At 38.6% G+C, this 21,135-nt stretch overlaps 1 protein-coding gene and 1 long non-coding RNA gene across 6 annotated transcripts in view; one reads left to right on the top strand and one right to left on the bottom strand.

Moving 5' to 3' along the window:
* NHLRC2 (NHL repeat containing 2) overlaps window positions 1-21,069 on the top strand; it is a 61,425-nt gene extending 40,356 nt beyond the window's left edge. The window contains exons 6-11 of the mRNA XM_059173125.1: window positions 3,997-4,096; window positions 6,726-6,957; window positions 7,520-7,642; window positions 8,934-9,143; window positions 10,174-10,393; window positions 13,406-21,069. Coding sequence (XP_059029108.1) covers window positions 3,997-4,096; window positions 6,726-6,957; window positions 7,520-7,642; window positions 8,934-9,143; window positions 10,174-10,393; window positions 13,406-13,662 — 1,142 coding nt within the window. The 3' untranslated portion in view covers window positions 13,663-21,069. The remainder of the gene's footprint in view (window positions 1-3,996; window positions 4,097-6,725; window positions 6,958-7,519; window positions 7,643-8,933; window positions 9,144-10,173; window positions 10,394-13,405) is intronic.
* Window positions 522-17,433, bottom strand: LOC131830673 (uncharacterized). 5 transcript variants are annotated; one of them, XR_009353270.1, is made up of 6 exons: window positions 17,312-17,433; window positions 13,391-13,565; window positions 12,526-12,739; window positions 10,604-10,757; window positions 10,129-10,218; window positions 522-4,350 (listed from the first exon to the last, which is right to left on the bottom strand). It is a non-coding gene; the product is annotated as an uncharacterized LOC131830673 (long non-coding RNA). The 5 variants fall into 5 exon arrangements; XR_009353273.1 differs by lacking the exon at window positions 522-4,350 and adding an exon at window positions 7,636-8,095; XR_009353272.1 differs by lacking the exon at window positions 10,604-10,757.
* Window positions 21,070-21,135: the final 66 nt, after the last annotated feature.

Raw genomic sequence — 21,135 nt, 5'->3', positions numbered from 1 at the left:
CAGTATGGGGTCTTTGGCCAAAGGTAGTTCTCTGCCCCTCCCCCAGAGAGAGGTAGAAAGGTTGGTTTTTTTGGTTTTTTTTTTTGGTTTTTGTTTTCCTACCCTTCTACAGCTACGATTTGTGTTTTCCTGTGTGATGGGGGTGTTAGGCTTTACTTCTTTCTCCTAATGGCCTGAGGTTTTGCTTCCTAGGAGGTTTAGAGACTGTGTAGAAAAAAAAACTACACAAATGGACAATTTCCCAGTTGCTATTTAGAGGGTTCTAATGATTGGGATCTATTTTTGATCATAGCTGCTTAATATAACACTGAATTTTTAAAAGCTCATTGGTAGGTAATTTGCTTTTATTTTCATATTTCATTTGCTGGTTTTATTCCTGCCTTCAAAAATTATTTCACTAATCCTTACTAATGAAAGATTTTGTCTTTTGAAATACTTGCTAAACCTTTCTCAGCTTTTGGCATTGTCTCTCTTATTTTTAAGTAACTGTTGAAAATCAATAATACTAAGTGTACTCTTAATTTAAAATTGAGATGTTTATGATTGTCACATTCTTGTTAGAAGGAACAAAACTAATACCCATATGTGGTAGTACAACTGTGTGCTTCACATTTCAGACTCCAGGGTGAACAATATACATTATTAATATGATTCTGGTTGGTTTGATAAGCCTTATAAATGCCAGACCTCTTTCTTCCTTCCTTCCTTCCTTTCTTTCTTTCTTTCAACTCATCATTTTATCTGCAAGAACAAATCCTTCAGCCTTCGGGGGAATGATGGGGCTGGGTAAAAGCTTCCTCAGAGGCAGTATTGCATGGACTGGAGCCAGACCACTTGGGTTTTAATTAGTTTTACATCTTAGTAGTTATGTGATTTTGGACAAGTTACCTATTCTCTTTAAGCCCCCAATTTCCTCATCAAAATTAAAGATATTAATAGTATCTAGCTCAGAAGCTTATTATAAGAATTATGAGGGCTGATATACACGAAGCACTTAGAATAGAGCCTGGCCCCATAGAAAGTACTGCAGAAGTATTTGCTATAATATAGAGTTTCATCTTGTGAGTCACAGAGAGCTGCCGATAAGCTGAAACAAACCAAAAATGGAAAGGCAAGGGATTGGGAAAAAATCCTGGTAAGAGATGATTCGGCCATAGGCTTATGCCACAGGCTATTGGGAGGGAAGGACAGGAGTGAACCTAGGCACACATCCTAGAATAGACAGGCATGATTACATTTAGTCAGATCTCTGCTTCCGATCACACAGAAAATGCTTTTGTGTACTTCAAGCCTGAGCTAAGTCCATGAGGCAGAGGCAGGAGGGAGGGAGAAGTCAATGGGCCAAGCAAGGACTGGGCCCGTAGAGCCCAGGCTCACTTCTGTATTTCCTGCATTCTGATCAGAACACGAATAATCTGGAGTCAGACTCACTAATAGATTATTATAACAGGTTTAGCTATGCGAATTTCAATAATTTATTTAGCCCTTTTCAGTTTCAGCTGCTTTGTAAAATGGAGATGATAAGAATAAGACCTACTAAAGTCATTAAAGGAAGTAATCCCCATAAGGTCCTTATTCCTTAGCTCAGCGCCTTAAATATAGGAGATGTTCTAGATGGTCACCATCCTCCCTCCTGCCCACTGTGCTCCTCATCGTCACCGTCAGTTGTCATGGGAAATCCCAAGACACTGAAATCATGATCTGACATAGTCTTTGCTTCTCTACTTTTTCTCATTCGTCAGGCTTCTAAAGGAAGTAAGTACACAGAGAGCAAAACCAAGCAAACTGTTTACACTTTACTACTATGAAGTTTGGCCTTCATATAATAGACCCTGGTTGAACTAGGCTGGTCTGTTTGGAGAACTGGTTTGGTCTTTCCCTCAGCTATATACCAACACAGCTCTCCTTTGGCAAGGTAGAGGCTTTCAAAGCAAGTCATCTTCTGATAATTGCAGCTTTATTTCTAATCTTTATACTTTTTGCTTCTTGTTGCACAAATTGGGGCCTCAAATGATGCTAAATAAAAATGTTGATTAGCAGATATCCTTGTCTCATTTCTGTTCTCGGGGGAATGTCTTAGTCACCTCAGGCTGCCATAACAGAATATCACAGTTGGGGTGGCTTAAACAACAGAAATTTATTTTCTCACAGTTTTGAAGGCTAGAAGTCCAAGGTCAGGATGCCAGCATGATTGGTTTCTGGTGAGAGCTCTCTTCTGGCTTATGGATGGTCACCTTTGTACCTTGTCCTCACATGGCAGGAGCAAAATAAAATACTTAGGAAAAGCTTTTGATCTACTCTGAAGGTGATTAAGCAGAGACTGAGTCCCCAGAATAAATGGATGCCCTTGTCACTTTTAATATAATTTTTGTTCATAAAAATATTTGACTATGAAAAATTAAATTGAAATACTTTCCTTAAGATTTCATAGGATAGCAATTAAGAACACAGAAAAAGAGGCAGCATGTGATTCACATTTTTCTGTTGGTCTGCCTGGTGTCAGATTCCTGTTCATTTACTGGCGCTGGGTTGCTGGCAAGTTCCCTCACCTCTCTAAGGTCTCAGTTCCTTCATCTGTAAAAAGGGCCTAATAACACTACCTTTCCCTTGGGGCATTTGAGAAAATGTAAGTGATAATATCTATGAAGTTCTTGGCACATAGCCACCACAATTTACCGAGAATCATCAATACTATTTTTGTTGTCGTTAAATTGAAAGACACTTGAAGGTAATACAAGTGAAGGAAAACAGGTTCCTTCTGGACACACACTACTTGAAGTTAAAATAACAAATAAAATGGCCTTACCAATATCTTTCTTTTAGCAAAAGGAATATCTGACCAAATTATTTTTACAAATCTCTACTACATGTAAAAGTCACCTCAGGATACAGTTTAAAATAGATACATTTTTTAGGCCCCACACCCCCCAACTCACGACTAAGATCAAGAGTCACATGCTCCACTGACTGAGCCAGCCAGGCACTCCTAAATTAAATATTTTAACAGTAGCATTAATTTGAAAAATAGAGCCTTGTCACATTGTAGTAAGTTGTAACAGTCTAAGAAAGTAGAAAATTACTTACAAGTTTGCGTAAACAATTATAATATATTGTATAGTCTATATTGTAATATAGTTTTAGCTTTTTTGCAAGTCAACTATAGTTTTTGGAAAAAGCCTCAAAGCCAATTAAATAATGGATTTTCAAATAGGAACTGTGATGTGTTTCAAAGTCTAGCCAATCCTGTGGTGGAAATATATTTTAAATATATATATATATTTTTTAAAGATTTTATTTATTTGTCAGAGACAGACTAAACACACAAGCAAGGGGAGCAGCAGGCAGAGGAGAAGTTCCACTGAGCAGGGAACCCAGTGTGGGACTGGATCCCAGGACCTGAGGATAAGGACCTGAACCGAAGGCAGATGCTTAACCAACTGAGCTACCCAGGCACCCCTTTATTTTACTTTTAAGTAGGCTCCATGCCCAATGTGGGGCTCGAACTCATGACCTTGAGACCAAGAGTCGCATGTTCTACTGACTGAGCCAGCTGGGCACCCCCAGTGGAAATACCCATTTCTTACACTATTAAAAGATAGGGTTTTTTTCATGAGAAATTATTCAAAGAACCTGTTATTAAAGCATATGATTTCAGTGGTTAGTGCTAGGTGTTTGACCGGCAGAGTTTCTTTGGAGAATGTATGTCAACCTATTTTATCAAATGAGAAATCAGATATTTAAAAACATTGTGCCCAGAGATGCAGAGGGACTTCCTGCTATTTAAGAATACTTTGGATTTCTGTGAATTTACAGGTAAGTTCATAAATCTAAAGAAATCTTTCACAAGGAAAATGGAAAAATTTCAAAAGCAACTTAAAACTGTAAATACTTTTTTCTTCTTCAGATGATTTATAAACTTACTGCTGTCTTTAAATTTCTGAAAGACGTAGAGTATTTGTATTAATGAGATATTAATTCCTTTTTATTTTTATAAAGGTTCGGAAGTCCAAAGAAATGATATTCTGTGGATAGCCATGGCAGGGACTCATCAGATATGGGCACTGCTGCTGGACTGTGGCAGACTACCGAAGAAAAAGTAAGTGACCGTCTCTCTCTTTGGGCGAACTACACGAGTCCATAGAATCCCCTCTCCTCGGGTCTCTCTTCTCGCAGCACCTCTGTGCTAGTTGGGATGCGCTGGGCTCTGGCACCGTAACAAACAACCCGGATTCTCAGGAGCGTGACATAAGGTTGGTTTCTTCTTGCTCACGTAGGTTCGGTGGGGAGCACTCTGCCGAGCTATTGACCAGGCTGATGAAGCAGCCACCATCTGGACCTTTGCCGGTAATCCTGGCAGAGAGAGGGGTGGTGAGTTGCTCAGAAGTGACACACATCAGCTTTACTTAAATTTCATCAGCCCAAGTATGTCTTGTGGCCACCATCGCTGACTTCCAGGAACGGGGAAGATCAGTGCTGTCGAGCCTCCGGAGAAGTGTTTGGTGGCCCCTCATCTCCCAACACGCGGCTCCTGTACCCCTGCTCAGGAACGCGGACATTTGAACACTACTTGGCAGAGTGCTTAGTGGCTCAGGTTTTGTGGTCCTGCCTAAGATTGAATCGTGGCTCTGCCACTCGCTGTCTGTGGGAGCTTAGGAGAGCCGGTTTAACCTCCGTGCTTCGGTCTCTTGGATCTACTTCATAGGCATGTTTTGAAAACGAGTAATATGTATGAAGAGCTCAGCCTAGTGCCTGGTTTATACAGTAAATGTAGGAGTTTCACCACCACTGTTGGGGACATAAAGATGAAAAAGTAGCACACCTGCACAGTTTCTTACACCCCTTCTGTAGAGCCTTGTCTCTTCTCCCGCACGTTCCAGGTAGAACTGACCGCATTCTTCTCTGTGACCTCATTACCCTCCCTGCGTACTTACTTTACTGCCCTGGTGAGTCCCTTCTCTCCCCGCCTCCCTTCCTCCTTCCCTCGCTTTCCTGCTCTCCCCGGTGCTGTTTCTGGTTGCAATTTACTGGCTTCCAGAACCATTTCCTCCTACTCGGCTGTGCCTTAAAGTAAAATTGGCCCTCACGTAAATAAGAGGACCCCAATATCAGTAAAATATGAGGTATCAAGGAAGGCTTCCTGAAAGAAGCTGCTAAATTAAAACTGGGTAGAGGAGTAGGACTTAGGAGAGTGGAGGTTTCCCAGGCAAGAAGTGACACTAGTTTTGTGAGTAAAAGCCAGATCATGAAGCGCCTTATGCGTCCTTTGAAGAAATGTGAACATTATTCTGCATGCCTTTATGGAAAGTTTTGAGCTAGCTAGTGAAATGATTAGATCTGTGCTTTTGAAAGAACACTGGCAGCACTTGGCCTGGGACAAAACTAGAGACCGAGATAGCAGTGAGGGGACTATGGTTATCTCCAGGCCAGAGATGATAGCCTGACAGTACAGTGACCAGAAACGCTGACATGAGGCGTAATTATAAACAGTAACAGAGATGGCCAGAATGCACTCTTCTAATTGATGGCTGTTTTCGACCCATATGGTCAAGAGTGGGCTAAATTTCCAAATAAGTAGAGTTCTCACTCTTGTCGGATCCCATGGACATGTATCATAGTTTTAAGGATGCCTGATCTGTATTACTGATCTTACAGTGGTAAAGACTGCTAACATTTTAGAAGTTACTTTTTCTCCCCACTCTTTATTTAATTAAAGAAACTCCTATTTGAAATTAAGATTCATATTAATTACCCCTTACTTGTTTGGCATATTAGCTATCACATATATTTCCCTGACTACATTTTTATATAAGTTTGTTGAGTAAGTGGCTGACTTTTGTACAGTCTGTGCCTGTTTGCTCTATCTCCTGTTCTCTACCTAATTTAGCATGGGGAACACATCAGTGAATAAGTGATTGGTGGTCAGGCTAGACTTCGGCTTGCTGGGCCATACCTGGAGATGATGAACATGCTGTCTCATTATTTTGCATCCTGAGTCAGCTGCTTCCCCTCCCTCAACACAGCACACCACCATGTCTTCCTTCTGTTTCCTCTAGCATAAACCCAGAAGACAACGTGTAAAACTTTCTTAGAAAAAGAATCATTGTAAAGTCCTTCAAGTAGAAGTTTCCCTATTGTATATAAAAAATTGATTTTACAGTTGATTAAAGCAGCATAATCGTCCTTTAAGAAGTTAAGGTGGGATCCAGATGTACCTGTCTCTGGCCATTTGTAGAAAACACACACACACTATCCAGTCAATGATATGATCATTCTTGTCAGGGATTTCCTCTCTGGCAATTGAGAATAGTTTCAATTTTGTGTATGTCCAAAAAAAAAAAGTATGTTAATGATTTAGAAAAACTTTAGAAAAAGCTGACTTGCACACTTAAGGCTAAGATCACATGTCTGTTTTTTTGTTTGTTTTAAATTTTGTTTATTTGACAGAAATCACAAGTAGGCAGAGAGGCAGGCAGAGAGAGAGAGGGGGGAGGAAGCAGGCTCCCTGCGGAGCAGAGATCCCAACGAGGGGCTCGATCCCAGGACCCTGGGATCATGACCTGAGCTGAAGGCAGAGGCTTTAACCCACTGAGCCACCCAGGCACCCCACATGTCTGTTTTTTAACAATGCTTATCTCCACCAGTTTCATCACTTAAATTCATTTGATTACTAAATTGGACACAAAATAATGATGTTGATTCCACCTGTGAACTTGGCTTTTTTTTAGTGAGCTGAAAAAAGGAACCTGCCTTCGGTTTGCTGGAAGCGGAAATGAAGAGAACCGAAATAACGCATATCCTCACAAGGCAGGCTTCGCCCAGCCTTCAGGTCTTTCTCTGGCCCCGGAAGATCCCTGGAGCTGCCTGTTTGTCGCAGACAGTGAGAGCAGCACGGTGAGAACCGTCTCGCTGAAGGACGGAGCAGTGAAGCACCTCGTGGGAGGAGAAAGAGATCCCATGGTAATGTGTGAAGGTCACTTTCGCATGCTACGCTCAGACCCTTAGCATACTTGCGTGTTTCAAATAGTGAAGAGTTAATAAATTTCAGGAGAACTAGTTCTTGTCCTGTCCATAAATTAAAGTGGAAGCCAGGCCAAAGGAATTGTGAATATAAAGAAACACAAGTAACAAAACCATCTAAGAAAAATCAATTGACTCTAATTTGATTACACAAATGTCAAGGCTTCAGGAAGTATGGAAGGATAAATACTGATCACCGAGGAAAGAGGAAAATGTAAATTAGATACTTGGCAGGAAGGTGGAAAGAGCAGATTAGTAGATTTGACTGGTTCCTGACCAGATGTGTAATTACTGTGAATAAAACTACCAAGTGCTGCAGGTAACATAGGTTCAAAACTCTGTCATTTTTTTTTTTTTTTTTGGTCTAAATTGAATACCCAGGCCGATATATATGAAATTAGACCCATTTCCCCTTTAAGTAGAATATGTAGTCTTTTTATACCATGTGTGGTAGCACTATAAAAATTTTAATGCGTGATGTTTTTTCTTTAAAAAAAAAAAGAATTTATTTGCTTTTGGTGATGTTGATGGAGTAGGAGTCAATGCCAAGCTTCAGCACCCACTTGGAGTAACTTGGGACAAGAAAAGGAATTTACTTTACGTGGCAGACTCTTATAATCACAAGGTGAGTCTCAACAGAATTCTAGAATATCCTGCTTTTCATCTGCGGCATTTAAAAGCTGAAAGCTTTGTGAGCCTCCTCCAACTGCCACTTTAAAATAGAGAGGAGTAACAGTCTTTGACAACTATGTACAAGCCTTTGCTGTTCTTTTCTTAGTCCTTTCTTTGCAAAGAGGATATGATGGCACTCGGAGCTGGGGACGGGACTAAATAAAACCCCCATGACGACAGCAGAAAATCGTGAATTGCGATCCATCAAAGCTGCCTAGTGACAGGGTAAATAAGAAGGCAGCAGGTGGCAGGGAAATTCATATGTCAACTAACAAAGGAACGTTTTTGAGCTGTTGCATAGTTGCAGTGCCTGCTAGCAAATAATTCCATTTTCAGCAGCATTTCCATTTTTGTCTCTGTTGCACGAATTCTTCAACTGTTGCCATTTTTATTGCATTTTTCTTTGCTATAAAAATGAGTGGAAAATGTTAATACCTTGTGATGACACCATAAATTAACATAATTGAGGCACAATTGGAAATCATTAGGTTTAACATAGGCTGTCAATTCTCAACCCGTGTTAGATGTTCATGAGAAAGAAGAAAGTCTGTTCAACTGCGTCTCATTGTGAAGAAAGCATAGCATTTAAAAAAATTTGATTCCAGAGATAATTTCATCAAAGATTGCTGCTGAAAGATAAGATGTAACTGGGTGTTTTACGGAGTTTTTAGCTCTCAAAATGGAGTGTTTCCCCTGAGTCTATAATTTGAATATTTGACTTTTTAAGAAAATAGGGAAATGCGTATTTTTTTCTTTTAAGATTGATTGATTGATTTGAGAGAGAGTAGTGTGGGGAAGAACAAGGGAGAGGCAGAGGCAGAAAATCTCAAGTCGACTCCCTGCTGGGCACGGAGCCTGAGGGCGGGCTCAGTCTCACAGCCCTGAGCAGCACCTGAGCCCGAATCAAGAGCCAGGCGAGTGGAGTATTGAATCAAGAGCCAGGCGAGTGGAGTACCGGGCTCTCTGCTCAGCGGGGAGTCTGCTTCCACCTCTCTCTCTGCCTGCCTCTCTGCCTACTTGTGATCTCTGCCTGTCAAACAAATAAATAAAATCTTAAAAAAAAAAAAAAAAAAGACACTTAACTGACTGAGCCATTCAGGTGCCCTGGAAATGCCTATTCTTTTTCTCAGATTTAGTAACAATGCTAATAGCAGTCAAATTCTCTGGTTTGCTTTTCAGGACACTTCTATACTATGAACGTGAAATTGACTTCAGATATATACTGCATTGTTCTTTCTTTTTAGATTAAAGTTGTGGATCCAAAAACAAAAAACTGCTCAACATTAGCAGGAACTGGAGACGCTAGTAATGTTACCACTTCGAGCTTTACGGAGTCAACTTTTAATGAACCAGGAGGCTTGTGTATTGGAGAGAATGACCAGTTATTATATGTAGCAGACACCAATAATCATCAAATTAAAGTGATGGATTTAGAAACAAAAACAATTTCTGTGGTAAGCAATCAAAGTATAAGTTAAAGAGTATCATTTTAAGAATGATACTAAAGTCCTCACAGCACAGGAGACACTTCTGGTCAGACCATCTCCAGGTTAGACGTGAAACATGTAGGTAGAGTAGTGAGTGAATGCCTCCTTCCGAGATGCTCAGTTCTTGGTAAGTTAAAAATTCCATTTGTGACAAGAGTGTTTAAGATACTGGAAGTTGGAGAGAATTGGAACTTTCATCTATGTTTAAATGTCTTTTAAAAAATGTATAGACATATACACGCTGAACCACAGAACATACACATTACATGGGTTGGGTTGTCCAGTTCTGTGTGTGTGTGTGTGTGTGTTTAAGGATTCTTGGATTCACCATAGGAAACAAAGATCACACATTAATCTCTTATCAGATAACTTCCCAAAGAAAACTCTAGGAGCCACACTTCTCAACACATTGAAAATAAGATTAGAAAAAACCTTACTAAACAGAGTTCTAGTCAATTTTTAAAGATTAGGATATAGTCTCCAAAAATTTTCAAGCTACCTCTTGATATATCACAGTTGGCTGGGGGAGGGGGAGCTTTTTTCCCTAAAGTTCCAGGAATTCCCAAAATATATTTTAAAATAAAAATACAGAATACAGTACATAATACAAAATATTATGCCATCATAATATAAGTGTTGTTTTCTTCTGACATAGATCATCTTATAATCAGCAGTGAAAAGTTGTAAAGTGGAATTATATCCACTGTGTTTAAATGATAAACTTTTACTTTAATTTCCTACCATCTATAAACATACTGGACAATGAACTTAGCTCTGTCTCATTAGTATTGGTAATCTTATAGTCAGGATGAAATGTGTTTCTGAACCTATAAAATAACCATGAGGACGTCTAAATAAGCACTCTTCTCATTCAGACTAGAATGGGGGTTAAGTTTCATTGACACAATCTCATTTTTCAACTGTGGTTCAAAAATAAGCTCTTTACACTTACTATAATGTACTTGTGCTTGAAGTAACAGATCTTCTTACTTCCTAGCTCCCAGTCTTCAGACCTGACAACGCTGTGGTAGATGGCCCGTTCCTAGTAGAGAAACAGAAAACATTACCCAAACTACCTAAATCTGCTCCAAACATTAGACTGTCTCCGGTAGCTGCGTCTCCAGGCCAGACCCTGCAGTTCAAGCTAAGATTAGAGCTCCCATCAGGAACGAAGCTGACGGAGGGTGTGCCCAGTTGCTGGTTTCTAGCCGCTGAAGGTACAAGATGAATCCTGCAGACATTCCAGTATCAAATTGTACTTTCCCGTCTGCCTCCCAGTGGTGTAGTGATCTAAATCTCGGAGTCCATTCTAAAGAAGGAAATTGATTTTCTTTTTGAGTAGGATATTTTTAAAAATACTCTCTTTTAACTGAACTAACTTGATTTGGGCTTTTCCCGATTCAGCTTTTTGGTGGTTTTACTGTTACCTTTTACTCTCCCACGTCTGCGTCTGTCCAGTGCTTCAGTGCTTTCAGCTGGTGCTTACTTCATTTCAAAAGGACTTGATTTACGTTAAGCCTGAAGCTACATTTTCTTCTTTAGAGATGCCAGAGGTAGAACTCGAGCCCCATTACTTGCTTGCTATAAGAAAACGGATGCCCAGACCGTGTCTTAAAAGTATGCCATCCAAGTAGACTAAAACATTGTTGAAGGGTATGTAATTGAATACGGATGAATCACTCTGATCGGAATGCAGGCAGAGCCTTTGTCCTTACTACTTTGTAGTCATTTAAGCTAAGAGCACTTCCTGTTTGAGTCTCTTCTCAAAGTATTCAGTGACTATAAATTGTGTAAAGATTTGAATGTGTATTTGAATCACTGTGTGATCTCAATTGTTTAAGGACTCAGCCTGCCGCTGGCCTGCTGGCAGTGCTTCCCAGCCCCTCTAATAGAGTGGACAACTACTGTAAACTCCTAGCAGTCAGAACTAAGGGCTGACTCCTTGTCTCTAATGACCTTCCTCTGGCCCGGTCTCCCACGCTCTTTCACATGTTCTCAGTCTTGCATTTCCTCCCGCCTCCCCCCTCCTACCCTCTCACACACTTCTCTCGTGCCTTCCCAGTCCCAGGCTCTGTGCCTTCCTACCTTGCTACTTTCTCAGAGCCGCAGCTGCGCTCATGCAGCTACCCACTGGGCATCCACACCAAGAACAGAGAGATCTCAGTGGTGTAGCCAGGAGCAACTGCTGGGTCAGAGTGGGGAGGCCGGCTCTGGGGTGCCTGACTGAGCCCTGGGAACCACCCCGCCCACCACAAGGGAGAGAGGGCTGAGCTCTGCAGGTAAGAAGGAGGGAGAGGTTCAGAGCCAGCTCCATGGACAGGGACTGGGACAGGGGAGTCCTCAAACCCGGGCCATTCCTCAGTCCTCGACTGTTGGCTTAACTGTTGTGCTGTGTCTGTTAGTCGGCAAGCACTTGCGTCGATTGGGATCACTGTTAATTTCCCGTCTCCGAGTGTAACTAAAGAGCAGTGGGTTGATTTTTAAAATATGATATTGGCAGATGAACCTGTTCAAGTCTATTTGGTCCAACACACAGATTAATAATGAGCCACTGGAATACAAAATACGGGTAGTATTAAGGTGAAGTAGTCTGTAAAGAAAATTCCTATTTTATCCTAGTCCAAAATAGTGGTTCCATTTTCATTGTACGTGGGCAAATAAGTTTTCAGACAAGAGTCCTAAAAATTTAAGGTTTTTGAAATTTATTTTATAGCGTACATTTGTACATTTGTGATTAAAGGAAGGTTTTTCTTCTTGGCCAATTATTTAGAGAACGTAAAACATCTCTTTAACTAAATTTTGGTCTATATAATCTTAAAGGTGTCAGCACATGTGAAGATTTTAAGCTCCTCCTTTCAAAAAAGGCATTTATAAAAGCACCACTGGCATATTATAAATTCACAAATCCCACATGTGATATATCTGAAAAATATCTAAAAAGACTTTGTGTTTATTTCTAGAATTGGACATTAAAATAGCACAGTTGTTTTCCAGTTTTGATTTAAAATATAAAAAGTTCCCCACTATTCTGCTATCTAGCAAAGCCAACCATGAAATAAAACATATTCTCCCAAGAAAGCAAAGGAGGCCAAAGAATTTTAAAGAGAATTTTTAAATAATGGTTTAAAAGCTCTTTACTTATTAACTCTTTAGATTTTCACTTTTTACTTTCTCCTTCTCCAACCTGACATATTTTTCTTAAATTTGATTTTTCAACCAAGAGAGAACTAGAAGCAGTACTGGAAGGGAGATGGAGAGGCCTAATAGAAGCAGGTGCTCTGAGTCTGTTGGCCCATGCTGAGGTGAAAAGAAAGAAAAAAGCTAAAAAGTAGACGTAGAATTTCATTACCACTCAGTAGGCGATCCAGTATTTGTACTAATGACCCAAGTCATTGAGAAGTCATGAGACTGTGCTCTGCCTCTTCTCTTTAAGATGGCAGGAAAGCATGTTCTTGTGTTTTCCAGATGCGGGCTCTTGATTTCTAACCCCTCTTTAAGCCGAAAGTCCATGTAAACATGGCCTTCCTCAGTACGACACCGACGTCCTTTCTGAGAGGCACTGCCTGAATAAAGACATGTTTAAAATTCTGATACTAGAAGCTTGAAGATTTTTAGTGGTTTACTAGACCTGTGTTATAATCTATGTATTTAAATCTAAGAAGAGTTAGGTATTAAAATGAGGTAGACAGAATCTTGTGTTTACATTATTGAGCCCATCTGAATAATATATACAGTGTTACTTGTTTCTAAAAATGTATTTCTTGGTTTTTACCTTTGGATATTTAATAATTCATCATGATCTTGATTTTGAAAGTCACCACAGAGTTGTACATACATTGGTATACCTTAGGTTATTTTGTAGTTGTCATATGCTCTTCCTAAACACTTTATCTGATAAAAATGGCCTTCTAGAACTTATAGTTTTCATTTTTTAACTTCAAGGATTAAGGATCTATAGGCATATTTGCATTATTCAGATTGGTTCCAGTAGAAATTTGCAATTTACAGTGTTGAAAGGAAGAATTTTAGTAATTTGATATCCAGATTATTGGCCTGGGAACTTCTGGGTGGTCATTATATCCCATCTCTGTCCTTCACACAGAGCATAATGCCTGGCTCTCAGAGGCTTTCGTTAAATATCTGTTGGTTGAATGAATTTAGTCTTCATAAAGTTTGTCGAATTACCTTGTCTTCTTATACAGTTAGTAATTTACCTTTTTATTTTCTAGGCAATGAGTGGCTTCTTCAAGGACAGATACCCTCTGGAGAAATAGAGAGCATTTCCAGTCAACCAGCGATCTCGCTGCAGATTCCTGGAGATTGCTTATCACTGGAAGCAGTGATATCTATCCGAGTGTTCCTTTATTACTGTAGTGCAGACAGCAATGCCTGTATGATGAAGGGAATTTTGTTCAGTCAGCCTTTACAAATAAGCAGTGCACACCAAGGGGGCATCGCTCCAGTAGAGCTCAAGTATGGATTTTAACAAGCCAGTTAGCTACACGGTCACCGTGGCCGTTATCCTCTGTCCTCGTCATCACTCTGACTTAGGAAAAGCAGCTTTATTTCTGCCTCTGGATACCAAGAAACCCACTGCTCAGTTCTAGCGACTGATATTAAAATAAAGCTATGCTCCATACTTACTTATCTATTATAAACAAATTCCTTCATTCTGGCTGTGTACCAGCTAAATCACTGACCATCATTTGAACCATGATTTAGTAATCTCTGCTGCTATTTGGCACAAAACTTTAATCCACACTGTAGTCTAGAATATTATCATGAAACTGATTTGCAGTGAATACTGTTAATAATAATGAAACCAAATATTTTAACTAACTTTTTCTACCTTTACTAGCAAAGAGCACATTTGAATATATAAATTTCACAGTAACTTTAAACAGAACCTAGGATCCAGTCCACATGTTGGTATCAAGACACTTGCTATTCAAAGTCTAAGGTCTGTTTTAAGCCAAAAAAAGTCTTTACATCACAGTAGAAACTTAAAGAGTAACTGGGTGGTAAATATGTTCCTTGTCCTCTTCTGGGATTCTCTTGGTTGAAAGTGATTTAAAAAAGAGTTTCTATTTTTATTATAAATTATTTGTTATTTTAACATACCATTATTAATGCCTTATAACTCTATTCGGAAAAAGTATGTCAAAGGATGTACAGACTCCTTTAACTTTTTCTGAAGGAATACAGTTTTACCCGGTGATGAATGGGTCCCCAGAGATACCGCGCCTTCCACGGAGAGAGGGACTTGGGGACATATTACTGTCTGTGATACTGTTTATGATAAATAATAAATTGGGATAGTTGCATCTGAGTAAAGGAGTATATATGTTATAAGCATTAAAATATGCAGATTGGTTGGGGTTTGTGTTTTTTGGTTCCTATATTCAGAACGTAAATTATCATTTATTGTGATGTTTTTAAAAATCAGTTTTAAGCCTTCGAAGAAAATTCTAGTGTGAAGCACTTTCATGCTATTAATATGTATATATATTTATTACTCTTTTTAAAATATTAGGGCTGAAACATAGGGGGCATTTACTGACACTGGGGTTATTTTTAATCCAAAAAGAAATTGTCACTAGAAGATACTGAACGTATTTTTATTATCATCATTTCCGTTTATAGCTCTTTAAAAGCCTATTCTTTGTTTTACTGTAATTGATTCAGTATGTTTGTGATTTAATTAGCTTATAGGATTTTTTAAACATCAGGTAGACTGTATTTATTTATCCAATAAATATCTGTAGACAAGATGGCATCATATGCCTTTCGCGCTTCAAAAGCAGATTGGAAGTGCATCACCTGCCCATTTTTCTTCTTGAAATAGAGTTTTGAGCATATCAGCTTTATTCCCACAGGTTACCTAAACCTCTGAAGTAAGGAAGTGTGTAGTCCTGACTTGGGTTCAGTTTGTAACTTGCTAATGCTACTTTTAAAGAGATGTAGAAATATACACTTAAGAAGAATCTTGTTTAAAGTTATATATAATTACCTCACAAACCTTTTCTTTCCGTGAAAAAACATTCTGTAATAAAGCAGTGTCTAACATTAATACTCTTTTATAGAGAATAGGACGAAGTCATGTTTTAATCTCATTTGAAACATAATACTTCTTCCAGTTGGATATGATGAGAATACTTCACTCCCTGAGAAAGAAGTATATGCAGTTTTAACCTAACTCAGAAATACCTGATGATTAATTTTTCAGTATAATACACAAGCACACATATAGTTCTGTATTACATGTTTCTCAGAATCTTTTAATACTCCTTTTGTCTAGACAGTTTTCAGTTAGTATTAGGCTTATACTCTTCTTTCAAAGTATAGTTTATTGAACATTCTTATTCTTACCCAGTTACCAGTCTGCACATTTCTTACATTAAAAATATTATTTATATGGATTTAGTATGATTTTCTGTAAATCCTACTAGAGCAGTATAAATAGGTTCCTAGAACTTATGACTAATATAAACCTCTTACATAAGAGGAAGCACTAGAAAGTTTATTTTTAAAAAACTTGATCCCTGTCTGTCTTCTGTTTTCTATAAGGACTTCCATATTTTTTTTTAACTTCTGCTTTTCTTTCTTGTATAAATTAATGGCCAGTGATAGTTTAGAAAGAGTAAGGTTTTCGTTTAAGTCACCTTAATCAAAAAGTATCAGTAATGGGGCATCACACACACTTCAACATCATACCTAGAATCTTTGCCCTAAATTATTGTGCTGCTTTGTCACAATTTTTTTCACTACTCCTTATGATACCATTTCACAAGTGGTAGAACTTTTTTTCTCTGAATTTATACTCAGGATTAGTATGGTCCCTGAAAAGAATTTTGTTTATCTTAAATATGCTGCCTCAAGCAAATATTTGACCAATTCACAAGGAAAAACTTAACAGTTTAATCATCCATAAGTCTAACTTCAGTCAAGTTCAGTGACTATAGAACAGTTTTCTCCTTGACCGTTCTAATACTATAGTCCTAGTATTATTGGGCCCGCAGAAAGCTATAATATTAACCCAGCAGAAACATTTCGCATGTGTGGACGAATATATGTCGTGTATGTGTATCTGTGTACACATACATAGAAAACAAAGATCAAGTCAAGAATTTCCATCTAAGTTTCTCTCCTGGGCAGTGTAGTTTTGAGTTAATATCACCAAATAACTTACTCTCTGCTTGTTTTTCCAGGTAGGAAAATGTTGAAAATACATATCAGAAATAATTTTCTGCCTGCACAAAATTTACTGTTAGTTTAGCATATCTGCCAATTAAAAAGACTTCAGTCTGACCGTTGTATTTGGCATCATGTTTAAGAACAATTACCAAAAAATAAATTCCATAGTTCACAGTTGCATAAAAATACATGAAGAGGAACTGTGTCAACAGTGGTTCTCCTGAATAATGAAATTATGAATATTTTAATTCTACTTGTCTGTATTCTTTTTTCAGTGAACAATGTGTTATTTCCAGAAAGAAAAAAAAATTGGAAGCATTTTTTTAAAGATTTAAAATGAACTGAATTGTAAGTGCTATTGTAACTTTTCTAAAGTCATCTTAATTACCAAGGATCAAAAAAACGTAGTCTGGAGCCCTTCGTTCTATTGGCTCTCTTAATTACGTGATTTGACAAAGAGAGAAATGATCATGACTTTTTCTTCTGGTGCTTGTATAGTGTAATGTAGTAGAGTGGATGAGAGCACGTGCTTTGCAGGCTCTAGGATTCTAACCCTATACAATGGGGCTGTTCTACCTGTTTTATGGGGTCACTGTAAGGATTCAGTGAAATAGTGTGCATAAAGCATTTAGTAATTAATGGAACTGCCAGTTATTTGCTTAGTTAATATGATATTAATTTATGAGCATAAACACATAGTTTGACATTTTCTTTGCAACTGAAATTTCTAAAGGAAAATATTTCTCAACCAACTACTTGATATGTTAATAATCTCAGTAGAGCTGGGGTTCAAGAAGAGAAACTGTTTGTAATAAAATATATTACGATTTTATAAATGATGTTATAGTTAGAAACAAACCTACAGATTTATGAAAAGTTTCTTAACTAGACCCAGAACTAGGAGTCATAAACTTCCTTTGAGAGGGTCTGGACATACTCACCCTGCAGCCATTCCTGTAACACGCTCTGATGGTGCTTTACAAAGTCTTCAAAGTGCCTTCCTGCATTTTTGCCTCACTTGAGCTTCAAAGTAACCTATGAATCAGGCAAGGAGATGTTACGTCCACTTTACAGATGTGAAAACGCCGGTGACGGAACTCAAGTTCTCAGAGTAGTGCTGATGCTGGACCGGGCCTGGCTCGGGCTGCTGCTCGGCCAGTTGCTTGGAGTGACTAAACGGTGAATAGTGAGTGATGTACATCTTCTCTGAAAACAGGCCTCCTAATTCCTACCTCTGTTCCTAGATGGAGAGTGAAAAACTGCAGAATTAAGAGTACTTCCATGCATGCTTTCTTCAGCCTCTGCATTATGTAAATAAAGTAGTACAAACAGCTGAATTTATTGAGTGCTTACTATGTGCCTGGCACTTTTCTAAGTGTTTTTAATGCATCAACTCATTTAACCCTTACAACAGCCTTCTGAGAGACAGAGACTGTTTTTGCTTATCTCCCTGATGACGAAACTGAAACAAAGTTCTGAGCAGTTCGGTAGGTTGGAGATCCTGCATGTAGGAAGTGGCGGGGCCGGGATGAGTCTGCTCCCCCTGCTCCCCCTCCGGGCTACACTGCCTCTGAAAAGTGGGGGTTTTTTTAGACCTAAATCTTTCAAAGCTATATATAGTAAAGAGTAATTAATCCAAAGAATCCAGAAAGTCCTAGTGATGATTGTTTTTGAAATTTAAATCAAATCCATTAAACTCTGTTAGCTCGTTGGACTTTTCATTATACACTCTTATCCTTCCTGGCTTGGAACAGTCTGTATACTTCTGTTTCCCAAAAGATTTTATGTACCGTTCTTTCTTAAATTCGGATATTATCCAGAATTTTTCTTGGCAGACGGAAGTATTAAAGAATTAAGTAGATTTTTCAGTTTTAAAGTTCCAACAGTGCTATTTTAATTGGTCTTCAAAAAGTAATTATAAGACCTTGTCATAAAGGATAACTGAATTCTTAGCACAGGGTTGTCTCAGACCCTAACCATCTTCATATTAAAGAAAATTCTGTTTTTAATAACCGAAATGAGTTAGAAGCATAACATTCGGCCAGCCTGTTAACACACGGAGAGCACCTAAAGTTGTTCGCTTCCTTCCTACGTGAAGGATGTTTGGTATGAGACCCGCCACCACTCTCACCCACCACCCCAGTGACTCGAATATATGTGATTCTATTACAGCAACGTCTGCACCAGGCCAGCCTATTCTGCTGTAGGCACTGCAGGGAAGGAAGTAGAATTTCCCATACCACTGGGATTCACGATCATCCAGGAACATGATTATAAACATCTTTTCAATAGATAGTCTGTTAATTATGAAAATTTGTTAATTTTTATAAAATCCCATTCTTGAAACCCATAAGGATTTGTACAACTTAAAAAGTAATTACTGTGTCATACGTTAGAGTAGAACTCACTATTAATCACCAAGATTTCCTCCTCTTTCTCCTGGCGCACATACATGATTTATTTAAATGAATTCACACTAACCAAAATCACTATTTGATCCTGAGTAATTAAAAGCCCATTTTCCCTACTTCCTTGCCATAGGATTAACTAAAGAACAGCATTACAGCTGGGGCTTACTGATCTACCTGCGTGTGTTCCATGACCAGCAAACTTTGGCCCTTCTCCATCAGACCTGCAGGTTCCCCTGGCCGCTTCTGGCCTCCCAGCAGCCCGTCTGACGACAGAGGTCCTGGGTACAGTGGACCAGGCAGCTTTGCTGATGGCAACCCTTCCATTTCTTCATGTGCTGATTTGGTTTAATTATTTTCAAAGGTTAGAGCTGGAAAATGAGAAACCTACATCCTGGCTGTGGAGTGTTTGCCTAGAGTTCTCCACTGTACTGTGTGTCCCTCTTCGAGGCATGTCACTCTCAAATACCGAGGAGTATTTAGTTGTGTTGAGAGCCCCCAACCTAAAGGAAAGAGTTACAGGTATTTCCAAATGGGCCTCCCTGCCTGTACCAGCAACCACATCCTAAAAAACACTAACCAAGCATATACCCAGGCCTTTTCGTGACTGTCTGTCTGGGCATGGTAGGAATTGCTTCCCCTTTTAGTAGCAACAGACAGAGCTGGTGTTTCTCAGTAACAGAGCGAAGCAAAGTCAATGTTGAAAACTTGAGACTATCAATGACAATTTATTGCCTCTGGTTTTAATATACTTGGTTACATACTAAGATTTGAAATACAGAGAAATGAGACTTCATACTGCTGAGAACTAGGAATAAAAAAAAATCAGCCTTCAGATTTGAATATGCCCAATCTAAATGGTCTTTTTCTGATTCTTCATCTACCGTGCTGTGCTCAGGAAAAATATATACTAAAGTTAGCAGGGTGAAACATCAGTTGATAAATTATGGTAATGAAGGGTAAAAATAGGCTCCTTTCTGAAAATGTAGCAGGACTCTGCCATCTAACAATCTTCTATTGTTAGAATTGGTGGCCATTCTTCATCCCGCCAGAATTCCAGTCAAGCTGTGAGCACCAATGGGATGGGCTGCTTAAGCTACTTTATACCATTCGAAACTGACAAGTGTTGGCTTGTATGGAGTTGAGATGTTATTGTTCATGCATGCACACCTGTGATACTACTCATCATCCACATTTACCTGTGAAACAGACACTACCACTTCCTCTCCACACCTTAGGCTTCCCTTTCTTTAAAAACAATAGTAGTTTCTGTAGAAGTTTCAGTGAGGAGCTATGGTTTCACAAATAACAGAAGGATTTTGTTATGCTATTTTTTTTTTTGAAGATTTATTATTTATTTAACAGATCACAAGTAGGCAGAGAGGGAGGCAGAGAGAGAGGAGGAAGCAGGCTCCCTACCAAGCAGAGAGCCTAATGCGGGGCTCCATCCCAGGACCCTGGGACCACGACCCGAGCCAAAGGCAGAGGCTTTAACCCACTGAGCCACCCAGGCGTCCCTGTATTTTTTTTTTTTCTAGAATTCCTAATGATATCTCAGTTTCCAGAAGAGAACAGTACCCTGTGTGATTTAAAGATTAATTTCTCCCTAATTTGCAATATACCTTGCAAATATTTTAGGAATATTTAGGTTAATATTTTTTAAAGGTTTGAAATCCTATTAGGATGCATTGAGAACCAACTTAGAAATGTTCTCCTTGCTGTCATTACTTTACATGTGGTTTATGGACAAAGTTTGCTGTGTGCTTGAGATCTATATGTAGAATACACTCCTGAATTGTAACATTTCATAAATTTGTCAAATTTTAGAGACTCAGACTCTCCCATCTTTTGTGTGGATAAAAATGTGGATAGAGTTTGTCTGCTGTGCTGACTTCATATCTGTCATTCCAAAGGTTTGATTACATTTATTTTTCCTCCAAAGAGAAAATGCAAGGAAATCCAATGTATATACCGGTATTCCCATTCATGCTCTAATTCTAAAAATTAATGTGGTTTGCATTTTTAAGTGTTTCACGCAGACAGATTAGTATTTTTTTTTACAACACTGTATTTCTACATTTATTTCAAGACTATTTCAGTGACTTTTTCAAGTGCATGTGTTAACAGAAGATCATTTAGAATGAATTTGTGCACCAGCCTTCGTTACCAACTAAAGTGTAATACATGTGATTATAAAAGAATGTATTTATATTGTACACTAACGCCTAATGCCTCTTTTCTAAAACTTTGCACATTTTTCCGTGAAATAGATTAAATATTTTCTCTCTAAAGCCATGTTTCTGTTTTTAATATGCTTTCTGTTTTAAATATACCATTTACTGCTTACAAATCTGTAA

The sequence above is a fragment of the Mustela lutreola genome, chromosome 4 (genome assembly GCF_030435805.1).
Source record: "Mustela lutreola isolate mMusLut2 chromosome 4, mMusLut2.pri, whole genome shotgun sequence".
Lineage (NCBI taxonomy): Eukaryota > Metazoa > Chordata > Mammalia > Carnivora > Mustelidae > Mustela > Mustela lutreola.
Note: the sequence above shows the minus strand (reverse complement) of the source record. Positions and strands in the feature narration are given on the sequence as shown.